We start from the raw sequence: 20,374 nt of genomic DNA on the forward strand, positions 1-20,374 counted from the left end.
GTAATACCTGTTATGTTCAACATTGATAAAGTTCTTTACGTTAGCAAGGCAACAATGCCAAGATTATGAAGTTAATCAAGAAGTCAAGAGCGAGTCTGATTACGAAGACCAGAAGTGTCTTACAATATCGAAATTTCACCTTCTGCTTCACTGCCCATTTGCCATCCGCACGTGCACTGCACTAACCAGAGAGGAAAACCCTGAATAAGGACATGCAACGATGCACACCAACCTAGTCATCACTGCTGTTGGAAGATACTCAAGTCACTGTCATTACTACACTGAGAACAGGACAGTGCTCAAGAGATGTTAGAACAGAGCCAATCTTAGAAAGGATCACCAAAAAAATAGAAAATATTCTGTTGTTCTTACAAGCCATGCTATGTCTGTTACATGACTAGTAAGAGTGGCAACAAGCATTTGAAAAAGACACAAGAGACGTCCAAGAGCAATCAAAGGGGACTTCAGGGCCTTGGGAGGGTTGGTGAAGCACTCTGGGGCACAGATTACTTTTTCCTGACTCCTTCCAGTTGCAGGCAGTGACACTGGAAAGAACAGACGGATCCAGTCTACTAATACATGGCTCCGTGGCTGGTGTCACTGCCACAATTTCAGATTTTTTGACAATGGGATGGCCTACACGGCACCAGGCTTGCTGGCATCAAAATGGGAGACACCTTTCTCAAAAGGGGGAAAAGGGTCTTTGCCCAAGAGATCGCAGGGCTGATCGACGGGGCCTTAAACCAGATGTGAAGGGGGAAGAGGACAATATCAGGCTGGTTTGTGACAAGCTGTGGGATAACATATCAGGGTTAGAGGGACAGGGTGCTAGTAAGGGCCTTCAACCTGTTGCCCTGAGGCAGGCTGTGGACACTGCATCACAGTCAAAGTCTTACAGAGACAAGCCAGCAGCTCCTGAGGTAGTCAGAGTCAACAGCGCAACACCCATGAGACACCTCAAAGGGTATTTATCTAAGAAGGTGACACGGTTGACAGCCCAGCTGAAGTGCCTCTACATGAACGCACACAGTATGACCACCAAACAGAATGACTTGGAAGCTACCATGCTGCTGGAAAGCTATGACATAATGGCCATTACTGAAACCTGCCTTCTATGTTAAGGAATGGATAAAGTGTGGAGAGATGTCCCTAAAGAACAGCCAAGAGGAAGGAGAAAGCTTATGGGTAGGAATTAGAGACCAAGGCAACACGGGGAGCCTTGTGGTTGGCATCTACTACAGGTCACCTGATCAAGGGGACCCTACTGATGAAGCCTTCTTACTCCAGCTACAGGAGGCATCAGGCTCAAAGGCTCTCATCCTGCTGGAGGACTTCAACTACCCCAGCATCTGCTGGAAAAGTAACACAGCAAGCTCTAGACAATCCAGGTGGTTCCTGAAGTGCCTTGATGACAACTTCCTGAGACAGGAAATAGACAGTCCTACCTGAGGGGATGCAATACTGGACCTGATAGTCACCCATGCATGTGAGCTCATCAGGGATGTCAAGACTGGAGGCAGCCTGGGCTGCAGCAATCATGCACTGGTGGAGTTTGCAGTCCTGAGGGATATGGGTCAGGCAAAGAGTAGAGTCAGGACTCAAGAGTTTTAGGAAAGCAAGCCTCCAGCTTTCAGGGAGTTAGTCAATAGGACGCCCTGGGAAACAGTCCTCAGGGACAAGGTAGCAGAACAGAGCTGGCAGATCTTTAAGGATGCTTTCCATAGAGCACAAGAGCTCTTGATCCCCAGGTATAAGAAATCAAGCAAGAAAGGGAAGAGACCAGCATAGCTGAGTTGGGAGCTGCTGGTCAAACTAAAAGGCAAGAAGGAACTGCACAGGCAGTTCAGGCAGGATCAGGGGTCAGTACTAGGACCAGTGCTGTTTAACATCTCTGACAGAGACATGGACAGTGGGATTGAGAGCACCTTCAGCAAATTTGCCAACACACAGTCACTTGTGTGGCACAGTCGGCATGCTGGAGGGAAGGGATGACATCCCAATGGACCTGAACTGGCTTAAGAGATGGGCCTGCGCAAGCCTCATGAAGTTCAACCAGGCCAAGTGCAAGGTCTGACTGCAAGGTCAACTGCACCTGAGACATGGCAATCCCAAGCACAAATACAGGTTGGGCAGAGAATGGATTGGGAGCAGCCCTGAGGAGAAGGACTTTGGGGTGTTGGTGGATGAGAAGCTCAACATGAGCCAGCAGCCCAGAAAGTCCCCCACATGCTGGGCTGCATCAAAGAAAGTGTGGCCAGCTGGTCCAGGGAGGTGATTCTACTCCTCTACTCTGGTGAGACCCCACCTGAAGTACTATGTCCAGCTCTGGAGCCCTCTAGCACAGGAAGGACATGGACCTGTTGGAACAGGTCCAGCGGAGGGCCACAAAGATGATGAGAGGGCTGGAGCAGCTCTGCTAAGAGGACAGGCTGAGAAAATTGGGGTTGTTGAGCCTGGAGAAGAGAAGGCTCCGGGGAGACCTCATAGCAGCCTTCCAGTACCTAAAGGGAGAGCACCCTACAGGAGAGATGGGGAGGGACCCTTTGTCAGGGAGTGGAACAACAGGACAAGGGGTAATGGTTTTAACCTGAAAGAGGGGAGATTTAGATTAGATACCAGAAAGAAACTCTTTACTGCAAGCATGGTGAGACACTGGCCCAGGTTGCCCAGAGAAGCTGTGGCTGCCCCATCCCTGGAGGTGTTCAAGGCCAGGCTGGATGGGGCTTTGAGCAACCTGGTCTGGTGGGAGGTGTCCCTGCCCATGCCAGGGGAGTTGGAACTTGATCTTTAAGATCCCTTCCAACCCAAACCACTCTGATTCTATGAAAAAGGGTATTTGTAAACCACAAACCATGATATAGGGCAATTAAGATGAAAAAGATCCGAAATTGCTGATTCCAAAGAAGTACAAACAAAAAAAAGCATGCCTGGGAGCACAGTACTCAAGGCAAGTTACGAGTTAATGCCATACCCCAAATAAAAGCCAGCTTAAGTTTTACAGCAGACCAGAAATCTCAAAATTATGAACTTGTTAGAACTGGACAGAGAAGAGTCAAACTTCCTACATTTGACAGATTTGATACTAGATTTGAGACAGACACAGATGACCAGTGTCCACATTGCGCTTCTCCTATTACCATTTATTAAGTGCAAGTGGTCAGTAACCCTTTAATCACATCTAATTTTCATTGCTGCAGAGTTGCCCTTGCATGCTACAAACAACAGCAGAGTTGCACAAAACATACCCAGGAGGGCTAATTTTCACTTAGCTCCTTACATCTTTGAATATTTTAAAAGACATCTGAAGGGTACCAGTGCTTTTTTAATAGAAAACCATACAGTTGCTGTACACAAAGCTGTTCAAAAATACCTGTCTAGGCCTGATGTACTGCAGTAATTTTTAACTAACTCTATCCAAGTTAGACCAATAGGAATTCATTAAAAAAAAACAGCCAAATGAGAACAACTGTACTCTAAGGAAAATTTAAAAAATCAAGTACACAAGGTCAGTGTAAACATGTTCTTTAATATTACTGAAGATAAATTTAGAAATCCAAGTCTTAGGTGGGTTTCAAATAAATAATCATTTTGAGTAAGTGTTTACGTATAAAGGGAGCTCTCAAAGCAGCAGTGCACAGTTTATAATTCCTCCCTGCTAACACATCCCAAACAAGAGAATGTACAGTAGGTAGTGCACACCAGAAAAAACAATCACAACATACGGTACACTTGCCATCTTCGATGAAACCACTGAATACGATTATTGAAAAAGGGGGGAGAAGCAAATGAAGGCATGCACTGCCCTTTAAAGCACCACTGTTTTCCCATAGCCTTTTCACCAGCATAACACAAATAAGAAGACTGGGAATACGAGTCATCTTTCTGCTTCTAAAATCCACTCGCAACTCAAACACTAACACAGCAGTGCTCTGATACAGAAAATGTATTCCTCAAACTGACATTGCAGCATGACGTATCGTCCCCATCCCTATCAGCCTCTACTCAGGGACACCTATGCTAATTTTTTTAACTCCTCTCCAGTAACTGCAGAGGTAATCCAAAAAGCTTGAAGACAGGTAAGAGTTGTTTCTTGTAGATCCTGGCCCAGTGTACTGAAAAGAACCAAGACATGACAGGCCTCAAGAAGGTATATGGTTACCCAGCAAAATATTTGGTGTCTTATGTCACTCGAATAAAACCTTCCAGAAGTAAAGATTTGCCTCTCTTAAATGACTCCAATTATTCTGCCATAAAAATATGCCTGATGGGAAATTTTTCACATCAAAACAAGAAGATTTAACCATCCAGAAAGACCAACAAGAAAAAAAATGATCAGTTATTAATATGCCACAAATATACTTGCAAAAGAGTTAAATTGTCTTCTTCTTTAAGTTACTGTTTCAAAATATTTTCTCTCTGCAGATACAGGTAGGGCAGCCTTCCGCTCTTTGTACTTTAGTTCAACATGCAATCGATCTGTGATGAGCACTGTAGTACTCGCCACAGAAGCACATAACTAGCATAAATTCCTCACCACAGTTAACCTGCTTCATTACTCTCTTTTTCTTCTCTATTTCTAATATATCTGAAAAAAAGTTCTGCCTCTGTTATGAGACAATAAAAAACCACTTACTATGTAATACTGCTGTGTACCTACTGAATAAATATTACAGGAGTTAAAGGATTGTTTCAGTTGCTAGCTTGGCTTTGGCAAAACATGAATTGGGATAACGTACACTGTATATTTCACACATTTGAGTACGGGATGCTGCAATATTTAACAGATAACAAAATAAAATTGATCTTAGATTTCTAAAACTGTCAGTACACAGGATTCCCAAGTTGTTCTGAATACAGGAGCAGGGCAATCAATTTTCAAGGAAAGCCACATAGTCAGTCAATCTGGCCAACTGCTGTTCATTTGGAATTGGTGGAACTGGAGCAGGTTCTATAAAGATAAAACAAATGCATCATTAATGAAATTAAGAAAAAATCCATTTGCGATACCATCCATCATAACAGTATAGAAAAAATTAAACGCATAAGATTGTTAAACATTCTTACGGGGGCATATCTTAACTGCATCCCCTACCTGTGCAGCTTTAGCTGACATTAGTGTTATCTGCAACATTAAGTAGCCCAAAAGTTACTAACAGTAAAGATAGCTGTAACAAGTTCCAGTTGTCAGCAGTCTCCACATGTTTTGGTGGGTTTTTCTTGTTGTGTTTTTTTTTTTTAAATATACCAGAGTCCGAATAATGAAGACTGACAGTACTTTCACTTCACAAAAAAGGCTCATGGAGTTCTGCAGTTAATTCTTTCTTCACAAGTTGCCATACCGAAGATACCAATTAAATCAACTGAATACCAATTAAACCAATTCGATTAACAAAACACAGCAAAGTACTGCACAGGTTGCAGGAGAACGCAAGTGCACACGCAGATCCTTATAGAGATGCCAGCTAGCCTGAGATTACAGTTTAACAATAGGCTGGAAGACAAGTGACTAAAGCCAGGGAAATAAGTTAGGAAATAAAAATCAGAAATAAAAAAATAGCAGAAAAGTTGGCATTTACTCTCCCTGAAGAGTTAACAGACTAGCATTCAGGATGTAGTCGAAGTAGACACACTGCTTAGGGCTGCAAGTATGTGACAGAGGAGGCTGACAATCAAAAGAATGTTTTCAAAAAGCAAGACCCCAGCTCTTGAAATTGGCTTGGAATTAAAGCTATACATTTCAGACACTTTTGGCAACTGTGTTAGACACAGTAAGCCACCAATTCAGATCCGCTGTCACTATTTTGTGAACAATAGAGACAACAGCGTTGTGAGAATCAGCATGACATAACATATTACATCTCAATCTATAGTTGAGCTCTGAGGAAAACCAGAGGATTGCTTTCTTCTACAGGGAAGACTTCAGAAGTCCCACATCACACAAAAGCAACAAAACCTACTCAGAGTTGCTTTGTGAAGAAATTGCCCGTAAGTCAGAAGTTTTCACCAAAATGCTTTTTTTTTTTGTTTACAGGGGCTGCCTACCCCTGCTTTGGAAACTGCTCCTTTCTTTAGCTACAGAAGTAGAACTCCCAGCACTCCTTAAAATGTGAGCAGAAGAGAGGACAGAGGGAGAAACATGTTTACATAGTAGCCCATTTGGGTTTGTTTGGTTTTGGGTTTTTTTGAGGGGGGAATGATTACATTCATTTGTCCAGGACCCAATTCCTATTCTGTGGTGCTGGTGAAATTGTGTTTATATTAATCATGCAAGTTTTAGAAACATTTAAGTAGATTACATATAAACAGGAAATACCTGATGAAGGAATAAATCTGTTAAAGGAAGCTTCCAGCACACCTGAAGAAAAACACAATAGAAGTTAGCCCAGTGGACCAATTTTAAACAGGTCTATACATCAAGCCAAAACTAGATAAAGAGGTAATTTAAATTAAGGCTGTTCATTTACTTGTTTTACTTCATAGCTAAAAAGCAGAATATCCAAGGCTTACAGCTGGTTAGACAGCTTCAAAACAGATTACAACCTCCTGCCTCTTTCTTTTGCCTCTAAAATAGTTCTTGCACTCACTTTTGGAAAAGAACCACATGTAACTAACTCTCAGTACTTGTTTCATGAAAAAACTAATCACATGCAAAAGCTCAGGACTCTGGTTGGTTATGTGCCCCTGAAGGATAAATTTCAACACCTTGCCTGGCACATGTTTATGTGCCCACATGTTCTGGACTCTGAACACCTAAAAATTCCACCCATAAAAACAGTGATTTTTAGCCTAATAGATACTGCCCTTTTAGATATACCGTGATTTGGCTCCTTCTTCCAGAGCTGCATTGTGCAGTTTAAGAGCCATCAATTTGTCTCTGCCTTCATAGCTTAACATTTATTTTTGCCTCAGCTAGCCATAGATATTGCTTTAGCAAAATAAAAACACACAACAAAAAAACCCCAAACCTGCAAGCGTTCCTGCAGGCTGAGCTTTGCAGGCATGGATATTCTGTTATCAACATCATGACAGTGAAGAAAAGATCCAGCAGAACAAATTTTAAAGAGCAAAGGAAATGATACCAACAACTGGAGCTCCTCGGAACACAAAGATCCACTAGATCCCTGCCCAAAGAAGTTCTACTTCTCAAAAAATCTCAGCTTCAAAATTGGACATTTTACTCATCTTTATTAGATTAAGACATGTCATTTGAGGTCATCCAACTTATGTTTTGCTGACTCAGAGCCAGCAGCAGAGGAGGAGCACGATAAACCAGAGCATATCCTGCCTGCTCTTGTTTTAAAAAGTTAGAGGATATAGTTTAATCCAAATTACTTGTAACCCCAAACCAAAGCCACTACTTTGTACTTCCTACATTTTACAAACATTCCGTGTTTTACAGAGGCAACCTGCCACCTCCCCAAAAAATCTAGAAGAATAGTATGCAAAATTTTCATTAAAAACCTAACACCCAATTACGAGAAAATACCGAAATCAATGTCTAATGAAATAACAGCTCCACCTACCTGGCTTTTTAGGCATTACCATACGAGTTGAAAAGTCCGCTTGCCAGCCCTGTTCTAATACACCTGAAAAGGCATTTTTACATTTGTAAGAACAAATATCTTATACGACTGCTAGAAATGCAAAATAAAGATTCACATAAAGAACAGTAGAAAAGCATCTCAGTACATTGTCTATATGCCACAACTCAGACATTTCTTGTAAGCATTTAGACATTTAGTTCAACAAATAAGGTCATGAAAGTAATATTAGCACACAAAACTAGGTTAACCCACTACTTTCAGTCTTCCCTCATTACAGCATTGCTTTAACATTTCTACATATAGAAGGGGAGGATAACCAATGGTAACTGGTGGCAAATAATAAAATCAAACACTTATTCAGACCCAAGACATTTATCTCTATTCACTGCCTCATCACTTCTCTAATAGTTTCACAATTTGTATACATGTGTCTATTCACCAGCACTTACAGCTCTCTGATCTCAATCATCTGTAGAAAAACTATTCAGTGAATAAATGCAAAGTACCTTTCACAGCTTCTTCTACAGGAAGCCCAACAAAGGCTGCAAAATCATCTGCAACTATTGAGGTATATGCCTGAGAAACCAGTCCAAAGGCTCGTCTCCTAGTCGCATCTAAGAAGAGATAAGCACTGTAAGCAGACAGTAGACTAATCTCCATAACTAGGAAATCTGACAAATTTTTTCCAATTCTAACACATCTGGAAAATCACTACCACCCTTAAAGCTAGCACTTTATAAGCTCCCCCTCCTTTCCCACAATTTACTGAAGTACCACAGTCAGCAGCCAGAGACAACAGCTTGATCTATGCCAGGACAAAACCTCTGAGACCACATTTAACTTCCAAATCCAGTTTGCAGCACCTTGGGTGCTACCACTAGTATGTAAACAAGTTTAGGAAACTCTGCTTCTGATGGCATTCTCCATTTGCAATAAGCTTGTGTGTCAAATAGTTCAGAATCAGAAAAGAAAACAAAAAAAACAATTAGTCAAACTGCTCATGCCTATTTAACCACATCTGCTTTAATACCAAGGTGTCTGCAAATCAGTTGTTTGTAAATCTACAGAGAATTTGTTATGGCAAAATACTTTGGAAGGTTTTTTAACAGTCTGTACTGCCCTCTAGTAGTAAGACTTTGCATGTTGCTGTTCCACAGTCTATAACTAAAACATTTGTCTAAAGGCACATTTAAAAGAAAAACCTTTTCATAAGTGTCACAAGGTTCTGAAATGCTAAGCCAAGTTCCCTAGATTACTGGTTAACAGTCTGATAAAAATGGATAACTAACCATCTATTTTCTATTAGAAAACAAAACGTATGGTGTATGAAATTCCAGTATGAAAGAATATACAATCACACACACAATCCTAATAAAAACAATTTAGTTCGTTTCTACAAGTTCTCATAATGAGCTTCTTATTTACACCTGATACCTAAAATCCTTTAAGCAAAGCCTACAAAAACTTGGCAACAACCTTCCTGACCACTTCTCATTCTTCATAATTAATAGGTAGCCATTTGTCTGCTTGTCTATTTTTGTTTGAGCACACAAATAATTTAAGGCAACATATAATCCCATGCTACCTACAGCAGTTCAATTTGTACCTCTAAGTGCTTCCATGATTGGCTGAATTGTCTCGGACCATTGATGCGCACTGATTGTTGTATAGATTCCTGGAAAGTCTCTCTGCCAGATTCTTTGTCCTACTGACCAAACTGCACCAAGTTCAGCATTTGCCTGTTGTGACAAAAATACCCAAAGAGTTAATTCAGAATGGTGTATTCTCTCCAGTGACCATTCTGTATAAACCCATTTCCACTCCTTTTCCCATTGCAAGAGTATGTCACAATACCTGTAATGATGACCAGACAAGCATTGGGAAAATTTGTTCTAGCAGGTATCACGGCTACAAGCTCCCTAATCCATCCTCTGCCAAAACTTTATCACCCACATATGCAAAGTCTGCTCACATGCCAGTTATACCAATCCAGGCAGATATACCAGCTAAAACAATCATGGAGGATAGTATGCACACAGGCTGGAGTTGCAAAAGGACAGGTATAGCTTATTTTCTGCTTAAGAGAGATGCTTGCCTCTTTAGTAGAGGCTTTATAAAGTGCAGAGGCTGTTTGCACAGCGAAGGCAATTTTCAACTTGGAATTCCATTTTGCAATCTTGACAATAGGGTCACTATTAATATGGTGCCATACTCACCACAACTGTTCTCCCATGATTGGTTTTAAGGGCTACTTCTACTGTGTTATACATTGTCATTTGGTCAACGGACCTCCAGAACAGCTTGTCAGAATAACAACCAAACACCAAACTGGGTAACAAAGTAATATTTTCAATTGTAAGGAGAACCGATTTGTTTCTGAAGACTCAATAATTATTACTCAATTAACAGAAAATTCATCAACATATCCACATAAAAATACTGTTTTGAGGTGTTACCTTCCCAAAATAAGTGATGCAATAAGTTTCCTCCACCAAGAATGATGCTTCAAATGAAATGCAAGCTATACCAAAAAAGCCAGCTTATTCATAGAATACTGCTGTGCAATAAATAGAGCAGGTTTCAGAGGAAGTCCAAGTAAAATTTGGTCCAGATGACTGTTGACTAAACTGATATAATTACTTTTTCTTGAAAGAGAAAGAAAGTTCTTTCAGGACCACCTGAAAGGTTCCATCTTGAGATTCTCTTGACCATGAGAGGTCTTAATGCATTCTCAATGCAAGCCTACAGAACACTTCTTTACTTGTAAAATACATGATCTCAAACTAAAAAACTAACAACAGTAAATTCTGGAAGCATTTCTGGTATTAATATTTACCTAAAACCTCAAAATGCGTCTTTGATCCAAATGCAGTGCAAAACAAACTGCCTTCAGAATGCTAATCTGATGTTAATAAAGTTGATAAGATGAAGGTGCACCTTATCTGAAGTCACTTTTCACTGCACAAGGTATTCTGCACCCTTATGTGGAATGTGGCCCCATCCCAGAATCGGATCCATTGCTTTCCTCCAGCTGACTACCCTTTATCACGAGGCTTTCTACCGAAAGTCATGCACTAGGTGATTTGAGAAGGAAAAGAGGTAGCCGATGAGCAGCTAGGAGATCTTAAAGACCAACACGCCATCTGCTGGACAAGCAGTTCACAGCACAGAACTGAGCCCAAGGCTACTCACCAAACGGAATCCTTGGGGGAGAAAAGTCATTTGCAAGCTTATATCTAACTGGTTTAGTATCCAATGGGATTTTACAAAGTACTTACAGATTTGATAGCAGGAGGGATTCTTTTCCAAAGATATCGTGCATTATTCCTAAAAAAATTAAGTTAAAATTCTCAGTAACCAAACGCTTACCACAAGACACCAAAAGGTTTGTTCAGATGCTATAATTAACAATCTCAGTGCTTTAAAATATTCCTTCTGTGTCTACTGAAGTAGAAAAACAGTTACTCTCAAGTAGACAACACGATTGCCATAATAAACCAAAACAGTTCATTAACTGCCCCATTTAACAATAGTTTCGAAGAGGTTTTGCATTTATCTACCCTAGGCAGCATTTCACAAAAGTTCCTTTTGCAGTTTTATTTTGGGAAGAGCTGCATCTTTGATGAAGGCATGTACAAATAACTTTTCATAGTGTCAGTAGTCGTTTACAGCAGTGGTCTCCAAACTTTGATCGTGCACCTCTTGCAGAAAAACATTTTTAAGCATGCACCTCAAATATATGCATACGTGTTTACAAATTGTATACATGTACTACATTATTAATATATTAGGTACATTAGAAAGTATACAAATATAGAAGTTAAAGGATGAAATAAACACCATTTAGAGATATTTTTATTTTACTTATTAATAGTACAAAAATACTTCCTTCATGTGCCCACACCCCACTTAACACACTGAAGATTTAGACTGTTTTGAGCATGTTCTTCCCAGCTTTTTCACATACCTTCTGGACATACTGAAATATTTAGTCATCGATCTTTAGAGCACCAAAGTCTAAAACTGAAATAGTTACAAATTCTCAGAAGGACTTAAAATGCACAATAGAGAAAAAGACTCATTGCTTTTCATTAAAGCACATTCTAAAACTCCAAGTTCATCTGAACCAAGGTTATCTGCCTTAAACCTAGTACTCAGTATCAGTGTTCAAGGAATTTGCTCTGAAAGAATATACATCTACAATGCACGAAAATACTCAAATCTTCAAATCCCCACAGCAATGTTTACTTTGTTTTGATAATCAAACACAGCAGTGTCATCTCTCTGCCTGAATCAACCAGCAATTTCTCAATAAAATCCTAAACGTAGCAAATCAAGTCCATACAGGGATATATAGCAATAATCCACCAGATCAAATTCAAAGGATTACTGCTTCTTGCAGGTTTAGCTCAGTCAAGCCAACAGTATCCCTCATTTTTAACAGGCACAGTTTAGAGTTACCCTGATGCAACTGAAACACAAGGAGCAACATGCAATCTTACTGAAAACAAAGGCAGCCTTGAACAATCAAAACTCTGAAGTGTTCAACAGTTTCCAAAGGAGTGAATTTCACTATTTAAGGAACTTTCTTCCTGAAGTCAATCTCTTTCCCTACAACTCAAAAGGGTGGACAAGAGCAAACAAAAGAGAACAATTTTCCTCACAGAACAAGCGGTAAAAAAGACTTAATTCTGTGAATTTTTTTGAAGAATGCCTACATGCATTCTGTTGGTCACACAATCAATTAGAAATATTTTGGCAACTACACCTCAAGCTAATAGTGACAAATTCAGTATCTGAAGTTAAAGACTAATATAAGCCACTTACATGTCATTATGCAACAGGTATAAAGCTAGAAGTTGCCCATAAACAAGGGGTGTTGCAATTCCTCCAGGGGCCTAAAAAGAAGTACAAATACTTCGGTTACATATTTTAAGAGCAAGATATCTTACAAAATCCACTCGATAGCCAAGTTTAATGAAATTTGAACATTCCAAGACAGTTGATGATTTCCACATCACATAATAGTTCTGGACAAGCTGTCAGAATTCCAATGTTACATTAATACAGTCTTACGATGAAGAGTTAACTTGCACATGCCAGAAGTTTCACTTAGAATACTTGGTTTGTTTTGCTGCACGAATGAAGGTAACATCTTTCATCACCTTGATGAAAACTGGATGTTCTTCTAGCTTACGCTCATGAAAGTGGTAAGTTCCTCATGAACAACTGGTTTTAAGCATTCATGACTTCATCTATCTCGAGCTGAACTCAGGACAATTCAGGGTACTGCACTAGAGTAAAATTGCTTTGCTCATTTGAACAGCCCTTTTAAAAAATCCAAAGTAGGATTTGACACTTGCTACATTTCAGCAGACTTCACAAATCATACAAGTACAAAAAAAAAAGAATTATGATGAAGTTATAAAATTTTGAAAGTTCAGAATCATTTAAAAGCTGAAAAGATCACCAATAAGGTTTTAGAAATTTATCAAAGGATAGTGCAGCAAGCACTCACAGGAAGCCAATTATGCAGCTATTTGATTTAATTACAGGTGTGATTTATAGGCTCATCTAAGCCAAAAGCAGGTGATTAGCTATGTCACCAAGCAGATACCATCATCCCAGCTATTAGAATCATAGAATTGCCTAGGTTGGAAGGAACCTTTCAGATCATCGAGTCCAACCATCAACTTAACACTGACAAAAAACATCACTAAACCATGTCTCTAAGCACTATGTCAACCTGTCAACCTCCAGGGATGGTGACTCAACCACATCCCTGGGCAGCCCGTTCCAATGCTTAATAACCCTTTCAGTGTAAAAGTTTTCCCTAATATCCAGTCTAAACCTCCCTGGGCACAGCTTGAGGCCTTTTCCTCTGGTCCTATCACTTGTTACTTGGGAGAAGAGACCAACCCCCACCCCTCTATACCCTCCTTTCAGGAAGTTGTAGAGAGCGAGGTCTCCCCTCAGCCTCCTTTTCTCCAGGCTGAAACACCCTAGTTCCCTCAGCCGCTCCTCATAAGGCTCGCTCTTACACTGTTTCCAGTGCTCATCACCTACCTACTGACATAATTTCTGCAACTGTTCCTTGGATTATGCCCACTAAAACAAAGCCAGGTCAATTAATACCTCCTGTTTAAACTGTGTAAGTTCACCTTTGGTGCTTCTCTGTACTAAATCAAGAAACATCATTAGGTTATCTGACAGAAGACTAGTGGAACAGAAGGACAAGCTAACTACTGTTACTCAGAACTCAGCCTGACACAATCCTCCCACCGCTCTGCAAAAGACAGAAAGACAGCCAAAGCCATTACAAGTCAGGTTGAAACCAAGTATTAACCACTGTTTTGCAGCTTGTTAATCTGAACAGGAAAAAAAGGTAACTATTTACAGAGATACAGTGTGCAAGAACCAATATTCCCTCATGGGAAGCCATTCAGTGACTGTTAATGCATGCTGTCGTCAGGGGAGTAACACCATCTCATAACCCTAAGTATCCCTCTATCTACACTTGCCTAATACACATCTTAGCAGTAAGTGCTGCACACATGTGCTCCTCTAAAGGATAGGAATACATCTTCAAAGGGAGAACTAAACTGCTCCCAGCCACACTCAACTCTTCCACATGGTACAGGAGCACTCTTCTGTGCTCACATACTTATCACTTGAGGCAGCAGGCAGCTCTCATTTCCAACACAGCAACTCTCCTCCAGCTCCATTACCCTCTTCTACAGAATCCAGGGCATACCAAGAAGCTGTAGCACCATGCTGGGGACATGACAGGCACTTGGGCTCAGCACAGAAATATCAACTGAAGCTTGATGATGCACACCCATAAGTAGGGACCCCTTCCATTTAAGGATTGTATTTTCCACTTGCAAGGCTGTGCGGTTTGTCAACACCAAAGTTCTGCTGTGGCAAGCGATGACACACTGGAACAGCTGTCTCCCATCAGCTGTTAGGGTAGCAAGATCTAAAAATCAGAATCACTAAAGAGCACACGAAAGAAAATGCAAATTTTTTTTCTTATTTCAAATGGCTACAGTGGAATGCATGAGGTTCACATTCAGAAAAGCACTGGAAACTCTACAAGACAAGAAAGGGTATAAGGGTACCACCCAGGAAGAGCTCTCAGCGCTAACATAGCGCTACTTGGATTTATCACAGGATGGAGTCAGGCACACCAACAGTGCATGCTGTCAGATTTGACAACTCACCAAACAATAGAATTTAAAACAGCACAGAGTCTGCTTCCAGGGTGAGCTCCCACAACAAGCACACAATTGAGTTAAGAGTAATTCAGCGCCCCACTCCCCTTCACAGAATCACATGGGGTTGGAAGGGACCTCTGGAAATCATCTAGTCCAACCACCTGCCAAAGCAGGTCCACCCAGAGCAGGTTGCACAGGAACGTGTCCAGGTGGGGCTGGAATGTCCCCAGAGAAGGAGACTCCACCACCTCCCTGGGCAGCCTCTTCCAGGGCTCTGCCACCCTCACAGGAAAGAAGTTCCTCCTCATGCTTAGGTGGAACTTCTTCTATTCAAGTTTGTGCCCATTTCCTCTTGTCCTGTCAGGTACCACTGATGGTCTCATCCTGAGGCTGCAACCATACAACTGTTTGCACACACATTTGCCTGCACATTCAGGTCACTTCATGCAAGTCAATGAATTTACCCAAGATGGTGAATTATAGGTTAATGAGTTTGACAAAAGGGGATACAAAGTTTGCAGCGTCAGGGTTTCAATACAACTCTAGTCATCCAAACAAATGCGAAAAAAGGAAACAAGTAGTATGAAGTTTACAGCTGGTCAGCTCAAATACAAATTTGCCTCAAACTGTCCTTAATATGCCTTTATTTTCATCCAGCTGTTGCTCTTCTTTAAGGAAAAGAGAAATAAACTTGCCTCTGGTATCTTTTAAAAACAAAGAAAATCTGCAAACTCTACAGGAAAGAGCAGCAAAAATAGAGGGGTTGGAGGAACTGATTAATGAGGAAAAAATACATAGAGCTTGAAGCAGTGGCTCACAGGCAATGTGATAAATCTACAAATATTTGCAGGCTGTAAATACCAAGGACAGGGATTTAGTATGACACAGTCAGGCCTAAGCAAGACTAAAAGGAGAGGAAAAAAAAATATATATGTGCTGGGAGTTGAGGAAAAAAAGGCTTGCCAGTGAGATGCCTGGGAATTAGTAGATGGCACACATGCCCTGTGGGGAGCCATCTGTGTTGGTAAGTAAATAAACTGAGAGAGATGACAGGACTGTTCATCTTCACAGAATCAATATTTTCAATACCTTCTTTTTCTCAAACATGTGAGACAAGTGGAGACATACAAGCTTTTCTCTCTCAAGCACACACCTCCAAAAATAACCTAACATCTATACTAAAAAGCACTCATTTATTTGTCTGCAGCTTCACAAGTCTCTGAAAACATTTTTGGCGGGCTTGCCCACAAGGGGCAACTCGAAACGCTGAACCCTCAGCAACGCACGCCGAGGCAGAGAGCCACGGATCTCCTGCCACGGAGGACCAGATCAGACTCCTGAAACACCACTTTCAGGCAACGGCCTCTGCCCCACACCGCACCCCGCAGCGGCTGCAGACGCTTGTGCCCAAACCCACCGGCGCTGCGGGGCGACAGCGAGCCCCGAGGCCGCGCCGAAGCACGCGGGGCCTCAGCCAGCCCCCTCGGCATCCCCAGGCGCGTCCTCGCAGCGCGTCCCGGGTTACCTCAAGCTCCTGGGTCTCGCACTGCTCCAGGAGCTTCTTGAAGCTGAAGGAGTTCTCTGCCATCACCGCCACGGGCATCTTCCCCTCACGGCGCCCCGCTGCCGCCTGACAGAACCGCCTCCGCTCAGGAGGCGGCCGCGCCTTGACCTCACTTCCGTCCCGAGCATCGCGCACTTCCGCCCGCGGCCGAGCGCACCCGGCGCGAGCCGCTCTAGCCCCGCTTTATCTATGCTCTGGAGGACTGCGGGGCGGGGATCCGGGGGAGGGTATGCGCGCGCGCCGACGGGGAGGGGGCGTGGCCATAGAGGGCGTGGGCGTGGCCACGATGGCGGGAAGGGGGTGGGATGCTGAGCAGCGCATGTGTCGGACCGGCAATTTTTTTTACGGAATAGGTCGATTATACCCTTTCCCCCTTCCTCCCCCCATTATTTGTGTGTAACCATTATTTTATGCGTAACAGGCAGATCTATGCGTAGATTTTTTTACCCGTGTGTCTGACCTACTGCATGGCGCGTGGGACAAACACACGATGTCCTGCCTGACACCTGGCGCGTGCGTAGAAAATAGTAGAAGAGCCAAAATAGCCCACAATGTGCTAAAATGACGTATAACGGCATGTGTGCTACTTTAGCAGGGAATCACGGAATTGTCAGAGTTGGAAGGGACCTTCTAGAGATCGTCTAGTCCAACTCCCCTGCCGAAGCAGGATTGCCCAGAGCACATCACTCAGGACTGCATCCAGGAGGGTCTTGAAGATCTCCAGAGAAGGGGACTCCACGACCTCCCTGGGCAGCCTGTTCCAGGGCTCTGGCACCCTCACTGTAAAGAAGTTTCTCCTCATATTTGAATGGAACTTCCCATGTTCCAGCTTGTGCCCGTTGCCCCTCGTCCTGTAACTGGGAACCACTGGAAAGAGTTCGGCTCCCTCCTCCTTCAACCCACCCTTTAGGTACTTATAAGCATTGATAAGGTCTCCCCTCAGCCTTCTCTTCTCCAGGCTAAAGAGCCCCAGCTCTCTCAGCCCTTCCTCATCACGGAGGTTTAGATTAGATATCAGGAAGAATTACTTTACTGAGAGGGTGGTCAGGCACTGGAACAGCCTGCCCAGGGAGGTGGTGGAGTCACCATCCCTGGAGGTATTTAAGAAACGTGTAGACCTGGCACTTCAGGACATGCTCTAGCACCCGAGATTGTTGGTTTGTGTCTGTTTGTGGGTGGGTGTGGGGTGTGGTTGGGGGTGTTTTGTGTGCTTTTTGGTTTTTGTTTTTGTTTTGGTGGGGTTTTTTTTGTTTTTTGGGGGGTTTTTGGTTTTTTTTTTGGTTGGACTCAATGATCTCAAAGGTCCCTTCCAATCAAGAAGATTCTGTGATTCTGTGATGCTCCAATCCCTCAATCATCTTAGTTGCCCTTCGCTGGACTCTCTCCAGTAGTTCCCTGTCTCTCTTGAACTGGGGAGCCCAGAACTGGACGCATTATTCCAGTTGTGGCCTCACCAGTGCAGAGTAGAGGGGGAGAATGACCTCCCTCCACCTACTGGCCACACTCTTCCCTACGCAGCCCAGGATCCCATTGGCCCTCTTGGCCACAAGGGCACATTGCTGGCTCATGGATAGTTTACTATCCACCAGGACCCCCAGATCCTTCTCCTCAGAAGTGCTTTCCAGAAGATCCACCCCTAACCTATATTGGTGCCTGGGCTTCTTCCTCCCCAGGTGCAGGACCCTACATTTGCCCTTGTTGAACCTCATTAGGTTCTTCTCTGCCCAGCTCTCCAGCCTGTCCAGGTCACGCTGGATGGCGGCACAGCCCTCTGGAGTGTTGGCCAGCCCTCCCAGTTTGGTATCATCAGAGAACTTGCTGAGGATACACTCTGTCCCCTCGTCCAGGTCATTGATGAATATGTTGAACAGGACTGGACCAAGTATTGACCCCTGGGGGACACCGCTGGTTCCAGGCCTCCAACTTGACCCTACTCCATTAATTACAACCCTCTGAGTTCTGTCACACAGCCAGCTCTCAATCCACCTCACTGCCCCCTCGTCTAGCCCACACTTCCTGAATTTTCTAATGAGGATGTTATGGGAGACAGTGTCAAAAGCCTTGTAGTATATACTTATTAGTATATATAATATATACATTATTAGTACAATAATAATATATGGTAAATGTTATATATAATATTAAAAATAACACATAGTATATATATTATTAGTATATATAGTAAATATACTATATATTTATATATTTATACATATACTTTATATGCTACTTTATACTCCGCTGTGGCCTATCCGGTTCCCATCCTCAGCAAGGTCCCACCTGTGGGGACGGTACCGGGACCACTGCCTTCCCCCAGGATCGACCTCAGGAAGCATAGTTAGGACCTCATCTTTTTTTTTACTGATTTATGCCCGAAGGACGAGGCTTAAAAACGATGGCAGCGCGGAGTGCAGCCCGGTTTGAGGCACGCTTGTGCACAAAGGGGTGGAAAATGGCAGGGTTGACGCCAGGTCTTTGAAACTACTAGGGCCACAGATGGAAACTCTTACTTTTTAGGGTAAAATTAACCCGGAGGCCTTGTTTTCTGCAAACCCTTGCTTTCCTATACAATGAATTTGCTTTCCATCGTCATCCGCAGCCCCGTATCCCTTGAACAAAGCCTTACTGCAGCATTCCCCTGCCACCGTCCACCCCAGCACTGCCCAAAACACCCTCCCCAAAACTATTTATTCTTCATATTTGGCTGGGGACCCCTCCAGCCCTTCGCAAGAGAGCTTCCCCCGCCCCAGCCATGCTCAAGAGCTGCACCACCTCAATGCAAAATTAGGGTGCCCTGTGCAAGCCTGACCCAGCAGCAGCAGGGATCTCCAGCAGTGTTCCCCACGCTTTTGGGTTGAAAATAGGAAAGAATTGGGATGCTCAGCCTCTCCATGCTTTGGCATAAGGGAAGGCTGGCGTTAAGCTTAGCCCCTTTGTTGAGGAGCCTCCATGCTCTGGCAGATGTCTTGGCTATGGGAAAATAAAAATAACGTATGTTTGTGTTCGCTTTGGGATTTGCCCGGAGGAGAACATCTTGGCGGAGGGCGCCAGGTGATGGCACTGCTGCTCTGTCGGCTCAGGCACTGCTTTTCCCAGCAACTGACCTCATATCCCACTCCTGTCCCTGCTGGCCACATCGATCCCACTGGCTCTTTGTTGCCCCCCAGCTCTGTGCCAGCGTCACTTTGACATTCAGACATCTGAGAGGAACGTTGTCCTCACCTTTTGCTCCCATTCCCAATTATCTCATGCTTTTCGGGAGGTGGAGGGGGGAGCAAAGCGGGTGGTAGCTTGTGATGGTGCCGGCGGGAGACCTTCCCTTAGCACATGCGGGGTTGGGGTCAGAGCGTCCTGGATTGCCTCCGTGGAGCGTGTTGATTTGGGATGGCTTCATCTCGTGGTGGTTGCAATCCTCCATCCCGATGCAATCCTCCTTCCCGCTGCCCGGTGGGAAGTCACAAGCTGGTCCCCGGCACCGCTGGCTGTGCTGGGCCTGGGCAGAACCACAGCCTCTGTACATGCTCCTTCTCTCTGCGGGGCAATCATTTCGGTTTTGGGGGAAAAAAAGAAAAAAAAAGTAAAAATAGAGCAGAACAGAAGTTTCCATGAGAGGGCACTAGTTGCAAGAGGAACTGCCTAAAAAGTCAAAGGAAACTGGATCGGGAGCTGTGGTTGCCGCCAAACATCCCGCTGTCCCTTTCATGCTAGAAACTTTCCATTTTGGGGCAGTCAGGCTTTTATATATATATATTTTTATTTGCAGGATTTCATTAAGCTTTTGGGACAACGAAGGAAATGTTGCTATCCAGTTTGGTTAGCTGAGCCTCCCAAAGCCACCAGGACCTCTCTGGAAGCAATGCCTTGGCGTGTGGGCAGCCGGAAAAGCCGTTTCCTCTTTATTTTTTTGTTCTTCCCTCCTTCCCTCCCTCCCTCCCTTTCGTCTGTCTCCGTTCACCTCAACACCCCAGGGGACGTCTCCCTGCAAGCCCTGAAGTGCTGTGCTCACCATGCTCTGTACACGCTCTGGCTCAGCCAGCGTGATGCACCAA

At 43.4% G+C, this 20,374-nt stretch overlaps 1 protein-coding gene across 2 annotated transcripts; it reads right to left on the bottom strand.

Moving 5' to 3' along the window:
* Positions 1 to 3,121: 3,121 nt before the first annotated feature.
* COPS8 (COP9 signalosome subunit 8) lies at positions 3,122 to 16,433 on the bottom strand. Of its 2 annotated transcripts, none has more exons than XM_074145075.1 (8): positions 16,287 to 16,433; positions 12,372 to 12,442; positions 10,823 to 10,871; positions 9,151 to 9,283; positions 8,051 to 8,158; positions 7,524 to 7,586; positions 6,314 to 6,355; positions 3,122 to 4,948 (listed from the first exon to the last, which is right to left on the bottom strand). In XM_074145075.1, exons 1-8 carry the CDS (start codon positions 16,362 to 16,364, stop codon positions 4,869 to 4,871), a joined length of 624 nt encoding a protein of 207 aa, XP_074001176.1. In that variant the 5' UTR covers positions 16,365 to 16,433; the 3' UTR covers positions 3,122 to 4,868. The 2 variants fall into 2 exon arrangements, with proteins under 2 accessions (XP_074001176.1, XP_074001177.1); XM_074145076.1 differs by having other exon boundaries at positions 3,508 to 4,948; positions 16,321 to 16,425.
* Positions 16,434 to 20,374: the final 3,941 nt, after the last annotated feature.

Source organism: Numenius arquata, chromosome 3 (assembly GCF_964106895.1).
Source record: "Numenius arquata chromosome 3, bNumArq3.hap1.1, whole genome shotgun sequence".
Classification (NCBI taxonomy): domain Eukaryota; kingdom Metazoa; phylum Chordata; class Aves; order Charadriiformes; family Scolopacidae; genus Numenius; species Numenius arquata.